The sequence below is a fragment of the Papaver somniferum genome, chromosome 11 (genome assembly GCF_003573695.1).
Source record: "Papaver somniferum cultivar HN1 chromosome 11, ASM357369v1, whole genome shotgun sequence".
In the NCBI taxonomy this organism is placed as follows: Eukaryota; Viridiplantae; Streptophyta; class Magnoliopsida; order Ranunculales; family Papaveraceae; genus Papaver; species Papaver somniferum.
Window position 1 is genome coordinate 134,373,253 of NC_039368.1, and position 13,456 is coordinate 134,386,708.

Consider the following 13,456-nt stretch of genomic DNA (forward strand, 5'->3'; position numbering starts at 1 on the left):
GAGCACCTTTACCTTTATCGCCAATCTTCGCAGCATCAACAGATTCTTCTACTTCGCATACAGATAGAAGTAAGAAATGGGAGCATGGGAATGACAATAATATTTAAAGTCATAAGACAAAATTTCTTACCTCATCTGTATATGAGCGAAGAGCTAACAGAGTACTAGATTTCCCAGTCCTGTTATAACTATCTTTTAGTTTTTGGATCTGCGGAATATCGCAAGAGTTAGCGAACATAATAGTAAAAATCAAATAAAGAAGTATAAAATGAGTTAAATGGGAGAAGTATACCTCCTTATCCTTTTCGGGCCAGGAGAAAACCCAAGGTTGATATGGTGCGAGATTCGCAGGAAGAACGTTTGATCCAGCAATGTAAGGACCCTTTAACATTATAGGAAACACGCACCATTTGTCATATTTGGATTGGCGAGGAGTTGTGTTCTTACCAGAATGCCAGTCAATATCTTGCATAAGAATTTTGGATTCATCAATGTTATCTTTTCTTCTTAATCGAATACCCCAGCGAGTATTCTCTTTCTTCATGGAGATAAGTTCGTAATTTTCAAAGAAATTCGCCACTATATACTTCTCAGCAACTATTTCTAGGTCTGCGAATTTTGGATCCCTAAGTTCACTGGAGTAAAGAGATCCTCTACCAGCACCACGATTGGCGAACTCTAGCATTAGACGGATGCAATCCCCACTTAGTTGGAAAATGGCTCGCGAAAATCCCGGATGAGCGAGAATTTCATAAAATAAAGGAATGTCTGGGTTATAAAGAGGAAGAGGGAGACCTGCGAGAATTTGACCTAACGAAATTATGATTGATTGATCATCACAATTTTGATTGGAGAAAAGCTTGACAGAAAGAATTGATTTGGCATTCACATCAGGAATGGGGGAGAGTGTAAGATCTTTATTAGCAAGATCTTTTTGGACATCTTGAAGATTCTTCTCATATCTATGACCACTTGGAGCCATGATTGAATAAAGGGTATGAGAATGTATGAAAAGTAAAAGAATTGAAGGAAGAAAAAATTACAGCAGCAGAATTTGCAGAAGAATGACAGAGTTGCAGAGATGAGAGAATAAAAATTGAAGAGAAAATAAAAAGAAAAGTGGAAAGAGGGAGGGAGAAGAGTATATAAAGAAAATTTACTTCTCGAAGAAATAAACACCATTAAGACGAAGAGACGTGAGCGGTTGAAAAGTAGCGGTTACAGAAGACGTGTCAAGTATGAAAAGATAAGGAGTTGCGACATTTCTCAAATCATTCTCTACTTTGCAGAGAAGATTTGAGAAGAGGCAAGATGTAGGATCAGATTCTCGCAACAATTGTGTCTCAGCGAAATTATCAATGGAATTGCACAATAGCGTCGCAAAACAGTTTCAGAAAACAACGTCAGCAAATATCATGGGAAAGATGTGATAGTCTTGCGAAAATTAGAGAGCTTGCGAAGTTAACATTTGTAAGGTTGCGAGAATGTCGCGAACTATATCCGAAAATAAAGGACAGATTAGCTGTCATCCACTATGTATTTCATTATAAATAGTCATTCGAGTTGGAAAGGAAGGGGGATCTTTTTTGAGTGAGAAATAAGTAAATAGGAGAGAGAAAGTTGAGAGCAGAAATCATTCTTGATTTCTTTATTTTTCTTGTAAGAATATTCAGAAATTAATCAATAAAATTAATAGTGTAAACCTAAAAATAGGCTGATCAACGATAAAATCATACGAGAGGTGTATTGTAGGATTTCCTGCAACTACAGATTCCTCAGAAACTGAAGCTATTTGACAGTAATTAGCTTGAGGTGCAGGGTTATTGGATGGGTTATTTGGTGATTTTGAAGTTGTATATTTGTAATCGAATTTATTAACTGTGTGACCCTTCTTTTTGAGGATTTGACAAATACTGACATTAGTGATTTTAGTAGGGTAAGAAGTATTGGTATTGTTGACAGTAGTGTTTTTGGAAGGGGTATTGTGAAATTGGGTTTTAGATGAAGAAGATGGAAGAAAGGTATTTTTAGTAAATAAAGCTAAAGACATTAAAATATCTAGATTTTTGTTAATCTTAGTTTCTTGTCATGACAACCATTGTTCATGTTGAGCAAGTCGAGATCTGAAAGCACCAAATATAAAGGGGATATCTCTGTTTTGTATGGATATAATAAAATTATCATATTCACAGCCCAGTCCACTGATAGTGTACATGAAAATATCTGGTTCAGAATCATGTTCATATTTTTGAACAACTTTAACAATAACACCAGGTTTTTGTGTCGTTGTTGGAACAAGTAGAGTGTGAGACTTGACAACTGCACTGTCAGATCTACTTTACCAAGATATGGTAGCAGGACCTGCAAGTGCCTGTGTCCCTTATGCATAGAGAATTTCTCTGTGCTCTATGCACGTTCTTATGTTGTTTTATTCAGAGAAATGGCATATGCCATATGGCTATATAAATTGAAATTCTTTGTACCTTTAAACTTACTATTTAAATATCAAATTGGAAGAATTTTTCTATTTTTATTTTTTCTTGCAAAAGTTATTAATTATATTTTATATAGTTCTCGGAATACTTTTGTCAGAATTGAATACATGGAGACGAAGGAGCACACTAGAGCTGGCAAATGGGCGTGCCGGGTTGACTTGTTACCAACCCGCGGGTTACGGGTCATAACGGGTCCAAACTTGTCGGTTGTTATTTTTCATGGATGGTCATTTCTTCAACCCGCATCCGTAGCGGGTAAAGCTTGCGGGTAACGGGTTAGCCCGTAAAATTAATGTTAAAAATTAAAACTTAATTAATTTAATTATAAGGATTAGTTTATGAGTATATGACATAATTTCCAAATTAATGGAAGGGGTTTAGCCCAAAATCAATTACATTTAGTTTATGACTTAAACTCAAAATACTGAAATCAGGTCTTTGCTTTCCCAAATCCAACCATAGCACGACAACCTTCTTGTTCTGTGAATAACTGAGCATCACCTCCACTGAATTCTCAACTAAACCCACTTTTTGTCCCCATCCAACTCCATCTTTGTTGTGCAAATAATCAACAGAACCAAGAGTTCATGGTGACTAATTTATACCTATTCAAGGTACCAGTAACATCATCACTACCTTCCATTAAATCATCCAGAACATCCAACCCCATGTCTTGTTGTTGCCAAATAAAAATGCCCAGAACAGTACAGCTTCGCATCAAATAACTCCCAATTAAATCCCATCGTTGTTGCCTTAAAAACCCATCTCAGGCCACAATTTCATCTCCCTCTATGCCTGAAATAATGCCATTAAATCCGATACACAAAACCCATTTGTGTAATACACTCATCTACACTTCACTTATGCCCTATTTCAAACCATACGAGACCCCCATATCCATTTTTGCACTAGAGAGGCCACCACAGTCACTAACATTTCAGACATCTGATTCTTCCATCGCGAACAATTAACCCATCACGAACCTGATGCCGTTGATGATGTTTCTCAATTGAGAAATACCAATCAAATCGAACCCATTTGTAGATGTTTCTGTTAAAAAATGTCCTCAAATGCAACAAAAAACTCCATGACGTCAATGATTTAAAAAATCTTCATTGTCTTCTCTACCAACACAAAGAAAACCCTAACTTCTTTCTTTTTCAGTTCACGACTTCTTCATCTTCTTTTTACTTAATTAACTTCAATAACACCATTACTAACACCAACTGAACCTTTCCCCTAAACTATGGGTCTCAATCTCTCGTTATAATCTCTAATTCTCCACCAGCCGAAGAACATAAAAGAAGAAAAGAGAGACGAAAAAAGAAAGATGTCTCTTCATTTAGTTTTAGGGCTTAATAATTTATACCTTAAACATAGGGATATTATTAACCCTAGATAATCCGAAGGTCAGGATTAAATATATATTACTAATTAGTTATTGTAGACGGGTTGTACCCGCTGGTTTACAGTCCGGGACGGGTTTATCCGTTTTCCCACAAGACGACATTTCTCCAACCCTAACCCGGCTTGTTTAGACAACCAGCCAAGACGGGTGCGGGTTTTTATGGGCCGGGCCGGATAAACCCGCGGGTTTTGGCTTGTTTGCCAGCTCTAGAGCATACCCAAATAAAGTACACCGACCTCTTTGACGCTACAAAAATGAAAAAGTAGACTTCAAATTTATTTTACATTTTTATCAGGCCGTTAAGATTCCCACACGAATGTCATTATGGAATTGTCATAATATTATAAGTTTTTTTTTCTCCCTTGCTCGATTGAATCTCTTCGTCGAACTACCATTCACAAGAACAGACAAGTGAGAAGGAGTTACACACCATCGAATCCATGAAATCCATTTGTCACCAAAATCATCAATGGTGCAGTGGCAAGAGGATAATTATCAGGATTTCAAGTAGTGGATCACGAAACCGTTATTTCCCACTTACAGTTTGCGGATGATACATTGACTTTTTATTGATGCAAGTGTGGAAGAAGTGAGGAGGCTTCTAATAATTTTGTCCGTATTTGAGACGATTACAGGGTTGAAGTTAAATTTAGAAAAATCCACTATGATTAGTGTGGGAGAAGATACTGTAATTGATGTTCTTACCAGGGAACTTGGTTGCAAGTCGGAGAAGATACAATTTACTTATCTTGATATGCCTATAGGGGAACACTGGCGCAATACCTCAGTTTGGGAGCATGTTTTTGATAGTATGGAGCAAAAGTTGGCAACATGGAAGAAGAGAAAATTGAATAAAAAAGGTAGACTTTTTTTTTAGCAAGAGTTGTCTTGCTAGTCTTCCAATTTATTGTTTGTCTTTGTTTCATTTATCGGTCAGTGTGGAAAAACGAATGGTTAGAATCATGCATAATTTCTGATGGGGAGCGGTCGAAGGACGAAGGAAGCTAGTGTGGGTTGCTTGGACAAAGATATGTTTGCCAAAAGAGAACGGTGGTTTATAAATGAGGAATCTGAGGAGAACTAATCAGGAGTTGTTGTTTAAATGGATTTGGAGGTACTCCAAAAACAAAAGTGGTCTATGTAAGAAAACTGTGCAAGATAAGTTCAAGAGGATCAACGGTTTATTAATGTCGGACGTAGACTCTAAACCCGAGTCTAGAAATCTGTGGAGAAATGTGGTAAACATGGTTCCTACGGTTCAGAACATGGTACAATTTACAATTAATGACGGTAACGGAATCGGATTTTGGAATGATAAATGGCTTGATGAAGGATGTTTGCAAGACTTATTCCCGGAGGTGTTTAAAGTAGTAAAGGAGAAGGACGTTTCTATAGCAGCGATGATTGAGAAACCCAATATGGGAATTAGTGATTTTAAGAGACCTTTGAATGCCAATGAGAAGCTTGAATGTGACTTGCTTAGGCGTGATGTGCGTATCCCTGCCCTTAGAGAAAATGGAGATGTTATGTCTATTATGGATAACTTTATAACTAGCAAGTACTATGAGGATCTTGTTAGACAGCTTGAATCACGTAACTTTGCGAAGCACCTATGGAAGAACAACATTCCTCACAAGGTTAATTTTATTATTTGGGTTTCTTTTCATAATTCCCATCCAAATAGAGACATGTTGAGGCATAGAGGAGTAGAGATGGACAGTGATTTGTGTGCTTTTTGCAACTCTGAAAGAGAAACGACAGATCATATGTTCTTGCATTGTTCTTATTCTTTTGAGGTACGAAATTATTTCATAAAAGCATTTAGAATATCGTGGCCAATGCCAAAGACTTTATTTGATTTGTTTGAAGCTTGGTCTACAAACCTCTTACAAGGAAGAGGAAAATTAGTATGAAGGGATTATCCATTATGCTATTTGTTAGAGACTATGGAAAAAAAGGAATTTGAGAGTATTTGGGGCTAGGAAGAAAGAAGCGACGGAAATTGTTGATCTTATCAAACAATTTGTTGTTGTTTGGTCTTGTGATTCTGATACTTTTAAGTTTATTAATCCTAATTTTATTTGGAACAATTGGAAGACCCTCGTGATTGTGTAACTTCCTTCGTATTGTGTAAGGTTGTAAGGTTCTTTTCTCTTTAATATAACCTTTTTCTTCGAAAACAAAAAAATAAAAAAGTTTTTTTTTTCTCCCTCTTTCACTCCCTCATTCTGAGTTTAGATTGTTGCCAGAAACCCAATATGGGCATTTGGGACTGAAGTAATTGATAACAACCATGGAGTTCATTAGATCAACCATGGAAATTGATTTCAAGCATCCGGGAGTCTTGTACTGGCTTATTGAAGTACCTATACTCTTGGCGTGTTCCATCATCTTCCTAAAACTCCCTTGTTTGACTGCTTTAATCTCTAAAGCGCCTATTGCTCCAGCAAAATGGTGTGCACGGTATACATAGTTTAGGGACTCTTCAATTGTCATACAACAATCTTCAAACACCGATGATGGGATATCATTTTGGGTTGCTGCATGGCTATTTCCGATAGAGTGAAGCTCCCAGTATAACACGTAGTGGCCTGGAATAGTTCATGGATCAGCATAACTTGTGTAGTGTTCAAGTGATACCTTCAACGGTACGAGATGCTTGATGGTTGCATTCTGAATGGCATTTTCTAGCTCGGTTTCATCGGTTTTATCAGCATCAATGCTCAAAACTACTCCTCTTCGGCATACGAAGTTGAATTGAGGAGCGTTGTTCACAAATCCAGTTACGCGGAGCACATCTCCAACCCTGAAACGATACAATCCTAAACAATATATATGGATGGATCAATACACATAAATAATGAATGAAAATGTTTTCAAATTATTCATCTTTTAGATATACATATACATACCAGCAATAGTGGTTACAACTAGTTCATACTCTTGTCCCAGCTTAACATCGACGAGATGAACTAACTCTTCCTGTGCCTTTTCTCTATGCTCATCGCCGACACTGTTTGGACTATTGTTTACCCATATGTCATTTTTTTCGACAGGCAAGAACTCGAAATAAGCCATGGTAGGGATGAGGGTATAAGATATTTCATTAGGTTTACATAGAGGATTCAAATTTAAACTAAAGTGACCCTCACTTGAACAATACCTAGCAGAAACAATTGGAAGGCCGTTGCTGTAATAATCAAGAGCTGAAATATACTTAGAATTGCTCCCAGTTACTATAGTCTCTATATACTTTGTGTTAGGCCATAACCTAGGTATAATCCCTTTCCACGATGATGAGTTATCCGTATTACATTGCATTTCGATGAAGTCTGCCAATACAGGGTTCGGATTAAGTAATATGGCCCTCATGATCCCTTGCCGAACCAATGGATCACTAATTCGCTTGTTTATCGTTCCTGTTCGAATATCGTTGCAGAGAAGGGTCCAGTGTTCTTCTAGAAACCTTATAACTAAAATCAAACCGTAGCAAAAAATTGTTCCAACTCGAACAACAGTGTCATTTTGATAGATCCCACAAAGCAGTTGTGAGTACATTTAGGAGTATCGCACACGTTAGTAATCAAGCGAAGTAAAGGATACAATCTAAGCGAAGAGCATCACACACAACAAAGTTGAGATGACGCACCAGATGATGTCAGCAAGTCACTAGTAAAGTACGAAGAACTGTGTGAAGAGGTATTCTATGCGAAGATGAGCGATTGTATATGAGCGAATGTGTCGCATAGTGATCCCGAAAATAGCGGGTGTCTTAGCTGTCATCCACTATGTAAAATCCTATATAAAGGAGAAAGGCCATTGTTTCTGGGGGAAGTCTTGGTCAAGAAATAGAGAGAGAGACAGAAAGTAAATTTAGGATTCAAGTAAAATTGTTGTAATACTTGAATCTATCTTGTAAACATTCTCAATATTCAATTAATTAAATAAGAATTCATAATGATCACTTAGAAATTGGATTAGTTTTAGTGGAGTGTAGTTGTAAGAAATCTTACAACTACATTTTTGGCGCTAGAAACAGCTCTGGATAATAATTTCTGTTAATAGATCTGAAACTTTTAGGGAAATTGAGGAAGAATCATAAGGAATCCATGAAGACAACACGAATCATACAAATTCAAGGAACATGCGAGGATGTACAGTGTAATAGTATAACTAGAGTATCAATTTCTGAGGCAGATTTTCAAGCAACAATAACAGGGAGAATTCATAAAAGAAATTATGAAGGCAAGAAGATAGAGACGGAAGACAAAGAATTTCCATTACAACAGTGGGAAAAATTAAAGATTTACTTTGCGGCGGATGAAATTCCAGAAGAAAATTTACAGCGAACAAATCCATTGGTCATAACGGTCACAGCTGCACGAGAAAAAAATATTGCAAAACAAAGGGGATTTGAAGGATGGGCGATCGATAGAACATTGATAGATACATGCAGTGCAGTTGATGTATTATTTTATCGCACATTCAAAGCAATGGGATATGAAGATGCAGAAACGATACCTACATCCTATAATGTTCATGGGTTCAATAGAACAATTACAAAGCCAAAAGGAGAAATTGTTATGCGAATATTACTGGGAGAGGTTCAAACAAAGATAACACTGTGTGTGATTGACATTGAGTCACCATACAACATGCTGTTGGGACGACCATGGGTCCATGGACTCAAGGCTGGAGCGTCAACATTACATCAGTGTATTAGATTCCAATTCCAAGCGGTATAGGTGAAATCAGAGGAGATGTTAAGGTTGCGAATACTTGTAATCGAATAGATGTGTGAAATTATGAAGGAAGAGCAAAGAAGCGAAAAGATCAATGGAGAAAAACAAAAGAACAAAGGAAAGAAGAGGAATTTCGAATATACATGATCAGAGTGAAAGAGGGAAAAGGAATACCAGGCGAAGAACCAGCGAAGGAAGGTGGACAAATTAAAGAAATCAAGAAACCAACATCTATGGGGGAACCAAAAGTGAATTTTACTGCAGCGGAACCAACAAAAGAAATAAAGGTAGGAACTGAAGAAGAACCAAGAATATTAAGAATTGGAACTATAATGGATAAGGAAGAAGAGGAAAAAACGATAAGCATTCTGCGAAAATATAATGATATTTTCGCATGGAGTATGGAAGAAATGCCAGGAATAGATCCGTCTGTCGCATGTTATAAATTAGACATTAAGAAGAATGTAAAGCCGTTCAAGCAAAGGATAAGGAAGATTGCAACTGATTATCATCCTAAAATAGAAGCAGAATTGCAGAAGATGTTAGATGCAGGAATTATAAGAGAGGAAAAATATCCAGAGTGGATAGCAAATTTAGTGGTGGTACCCAAAAAGAACAACGGAATTAGAATTTGCATAAATTTTATAGATCTAAACAAAGCGTGCCCTAAAGACAACTTCCCTTTACCCGACATACCTCAAATGGTGGAATCCGCATCAGGGAATGATAGAGTCACAATGTTAGATGGGTATAAAGGCTATAATCAAATTCCTTTGGCAGAAGAAGATCAAGAACACACTGCTTTCTTCGCACCAAGAGGTTTATATTGTTACACGAAAATGTCATTTGGATTGAAGAATGCAGGTGCGACTTATCAAAGAATGGTGCAGAAAGTATTCGAAAAATGGATACATAAAACATTAGAAGTCTATGTGGATGATATGATAATTAAAAGCAAAGAGGAGAAATATCATGTTGATGATTTGCGAGAAATATTTGAACAAATGCGAAAATTTAATATTAAAGTAAATCCAGAAAAATGTGTAATTGGCGTATCATCAGGAAAATTCTTAGGCTATATTATATCCAAGGAGGGAATACAAGTTGATCTGGAGAAGGTACAAGCGGTTAGAGATATGCCACCACCTACGACAGTCAAAGATGTTCAAAAGTTAAATGGATTGATAGCATCATTGGGAAGATTTATTGCAAGATCTTCGGACAAGTGTCGACACTTTTTTAATATACTAAAAAAGGGGACCAAATTTGAATGGACAATGGAGTGCGACAAAGCATTGCAGAGCATAAAAGATTATTTGGTAAACTTATCCATTATGCAATAGGCGAAGCATGGAGAAGAATTGTTATTATACCTAGAATCAACATCTCATGCATTAAGTGCAGTACTGTTACGTTCAGATGAAGGTGTAAAAAAACCAATACATTACATAAGCAAGACATATAACTCCGCAGAGAAAAACTATTCAAAAATTGAAAAGTTGATTCTCGCACTGGTATATGCATCATTGAAACTTCACATTTATTTTAAAGATCACAAAATTAAAGTATTAACAAGAGTCTCAATTGAAAACGCAGTGAAGAATTCGAAGAGGTCAGGAAGAATAGAGAGGTGGAATGCACAATTAGGAAACTATGAGATTGTTTATGAAATTTTATCTTCACCTAAGTCTCAAGTTATCGCATAATTTCTTGGATAATTTCCAATAGAGGAAGATGAATATGTAGAAGAAATGATGAAGGTGGATGAACAACATGGAAATCCTAATGATTTATTAACTGAGCGAAATCCAAAAAGATGGGATATATTGGTGGATGGATCTTCCAATGGAGAAGGAAATAGAACTGGTATTGTATTCATTTCACCAACAGGAGCGAGAATGGCTTACTCATTCAGATTGGACTTCGCATCCACAAATAATGAAACTGAATATGAAGCAGTCATCCACGCAATAAGATTAGCAATTGAAATGAAAGTTGAGGATGCGCGAATAACTAGTGATTCCCAATTGGTAATTCGTCAGATAGAAGGCACATATAGTACCAATGAACCATCTTTACAAAAATATAGGAAGTTGGTCATGGATTTAGCAATGCAAATTCCAAAACTAAGCTGGAGACATATAGGGAGAAAAGATAATAGACTTGCAGATGCATTGACATTCATACCATCAATGTCAGTAGATCCGGTTGCAAGGGATATAAAAATACAAACAATGTTATTACCATCTATAGAAAAGGGTGAAGAAGTGCAAACAGATGTGATGCTCATAGACGATATACAAGAAGAAAGTGTGAGCGAAGAGACGGATTGGAGAACTGAGATACAACCTTATCTAGAGAAGGGAGAATTGTCGAAGAAAAGATTAGAAGAACACAAATTAAAGAGTCGTGCGACAAATTATGAATTAAGGGATGGTGTTCTTTATAGAAGATCATTTCTTGGACCTTCATTAAGATGTCTTACGCGAAAGGAGGGAATTGAAATTCTAAAAGCATTATACTATGGCGATGCTGGCAACCATTGTGGAGGAAGATCACTCGGATATAGGGCAAAAATACAGGGCTATTACTAGCCATATATGCATGAAGATGCAAAACAAGTTTCGAGGAGAAGCGAAGAATGTCAACGTCATGGCAAGAAGATACATGCACCCGGGGCTATGCTTAATACATCAACAAATGTATGGCCTTCGGAAAATGGGAAATAGATATTGTTGGACCATTTATACCAGGAACGGGGCAAAAAAGATTTCTAATTGTAGCAACAGATTATTTCACTAAATGGGCAGAAGTAAAAGCAGTTCAACATGTTCGCGATAAAGACATCTTCACTTTCATTTTTGAAAATATCATATGCATATTTGGCATTCCTGCACAATTGGTGTCCGATAATGGGAAGCAGTTTGAAGGCGAGAATATAACAATGCTGCTCAATGCATTCAAAATTCAAAGTGGCATATCTACTCCTTTGTATCCTCAAAGTAATGGACAAGTAGAAGCTACAAATAAAACAATCGCAGACAACCTGAAGAAAAAGTTAAAAGGGCACAACAAAGGATGGTGCGAACAAGTACATAATGTAGTATGGGCTTACAGAACTACAAGAAGAGAAGCAACATGAATGTCGCCTTTCTGTTTGACATATGGAGTAGAGGCAGTGCTACCAACAGAAGTTATCATTTCTACCACAAAGAGAGAAGCTTGGGAAAAGAATTTAAGTACGGATTTGATCTTAACAAAATTGGATGATTTGGAGGAAGTAAGAGAAGTCGCTTTATAGCACATGGAAAATTATCAAAAAAGACTAGCTCGAGAATACAACAAGCGGGTTAAAATAAGAGAATTCCAACCGGGCGAATTAGTGCTACGCGAAATTCCAGTGTATCAAAAAGGAAAAGATGGAAAATTGGAGAAAAGATGGGATGGACCTTATAAAATAAAAAGAATAGTTGGAGAAGGAGCCTATGAATTAATGGATCGACCTTGGAATAGGCAGTTCTTGAAAAAATATTATCCATAGTCACTTATGAATTAACTCGCATGGATAAACAGTTAAAAATCTGTAAGATCATATTTTTGAACAAGTCTGTAATGCGAATATTTCGCTTGAAAGTTACGAAATTATATAAAAGAAAAGTAAGACCTTGGTACAAGGCTACAGAAAATGATATTTATTATCAGATTGGCTAGGAATCCGAATGTGACGTGCACCCTAGTTCGCTCATATGCAAGAGGCAATATAGTAAGACCTATCGCACGTCATAATTGGAAAGACCTAGAAGGCATGACTCATGGGAAGGCTATACCGACCCCGGAACTTGAGTTGTGGAGATTTGGGTGGAGAATTAAACGATAATTCCCATCCGGGAGAGATACCTTAATTTTTCAGTCTAAGATAATAATCTTAAATTGAGAGCCTAAGGTGAGAAAGGATCTCCCAAGGAGTGCAGAAACTCGATCAGGGCGTCGAGGTACACGGTTGAGTCAAGAGTGCCCGGGTAGTATGGGTACCTTGCCACTCTTGACAAGTCCTGACTATGATGCACTCGGTCCGAAGATACCCCACTTAGGGTGCGGTCTTGCTGCCATAAACCTTATCGGTAGTATATGCGAGACTGCGAAATCAACTGGTTGTTGAATAACTGGATGGGAAGAGCCATAATCTTAACCCGATAGAGGTAAGCTTCCTTGAAAGGGAAACCAGGGGGAAGATAAGGACGACACCCTCCATTAGGGACCTGGATTGTGTCAAAATACATAAATGTCATAAGGCTTTTACTCAAGGGAGTTTAAGACTTGTGATATTTATGCGACAAACCTGAATAGGAAATAATACAAGCGAAAAAGATAAGACGAGATCAATGGGTCGATGTACTAAAATGCAAAGATCGCCTGCGATCTCGTCGCACAAGAATGAGGCAAGATAAGACCTTTACATAGGAAGGCAAAATAAGATCTCCCAAGTAAATTAAATATACTAATGATAAATTCGCACAATTGTTTCTTACAAGAAAGATAATAAGAGGCAAATATGGAAATTAAAATAACGATGTATTATCCTTCTTACAACAAACAAATCTGAAAATATGAAGGTTCAAAATACGTCAAAATTAAGAAAGGAAATCAAGAATGCTCAACAACAACATCTTATTCAAAATACTTTTCAAATCTTAGTACTGGGTCCATGATTTTCAATCTCAGTAATGACCTCATCAGCAGACTTCTCTTCTTCTTGCTGATTTTCAATCTCAGCATTGGCCTCATTGAAAGACTTCTCTTCATCTTGCTGA

General features: G+C 36.9%; 2 protein-coding genes across 2 annotated transcripts; one reads left to right on the forward strand and one right to left on the reverse strand.

The window, feature by feature from the left end:
* The first annotated feature begins 5,147 nt into the window (after positions 1 to 5,147).
* LOC113325225 lies at positions 5,148 to 5,816 on the forward strand. Its single transcript, XM_026573435.1, has one exon. The coding sequence runs from the start codon at positions 5,148 to 5,150 to the stop codon at positions 5,814 to 5,816; it is 669 nt and encodes a 222-aa protein (XP_026429220.1).
* Positions 5,817 to 6,126: 310 nt separating this feature from the next.
* LOC113325226 (indole-3-acetic acid-amido synthetase GH3.5-like) lies at positions 6,127 to 7,461 on the reverse strand. The gene is made up of 2 exons (XM_026573436.1): positions 6,816 to 7,461; positions 6,127 to 6,494 (listed from the first exon to the last, which is right to left on the reverse strand). Exons 1-2 carry the CDS (start codon positions 7,459 to 7,461, stop codon positions 6,127 to 6,129), a joined length of 1,014 nt encoding a protein of 337 aa, XP_026429221.1.
* Positions 7,462 to 13,456: the final 5,995 nt, after the last annotated feature.

Coding starts and splice junctions, on each gene's coding strand:
- LOC113325225 (XM_026573435.1), top strand. CDS start 5,148: ATGGTTCCTACGGTTCAGAACATGGTACAATTTACAATTAATGACGGT.
- LOC113325226 (XM_026573436.1), bottom strand. CDS start 7,461: ATGTACTCACAACTGCTTTGTGGGATCTATCAAAATGACACTGTTGTT. Junction 6,495..6,815: donor AGTTGTAACCACTATTGCTG/GTATGTATATGT, acceptor GAACTATTCCAG/GCCACTACGTGTTATACTGG.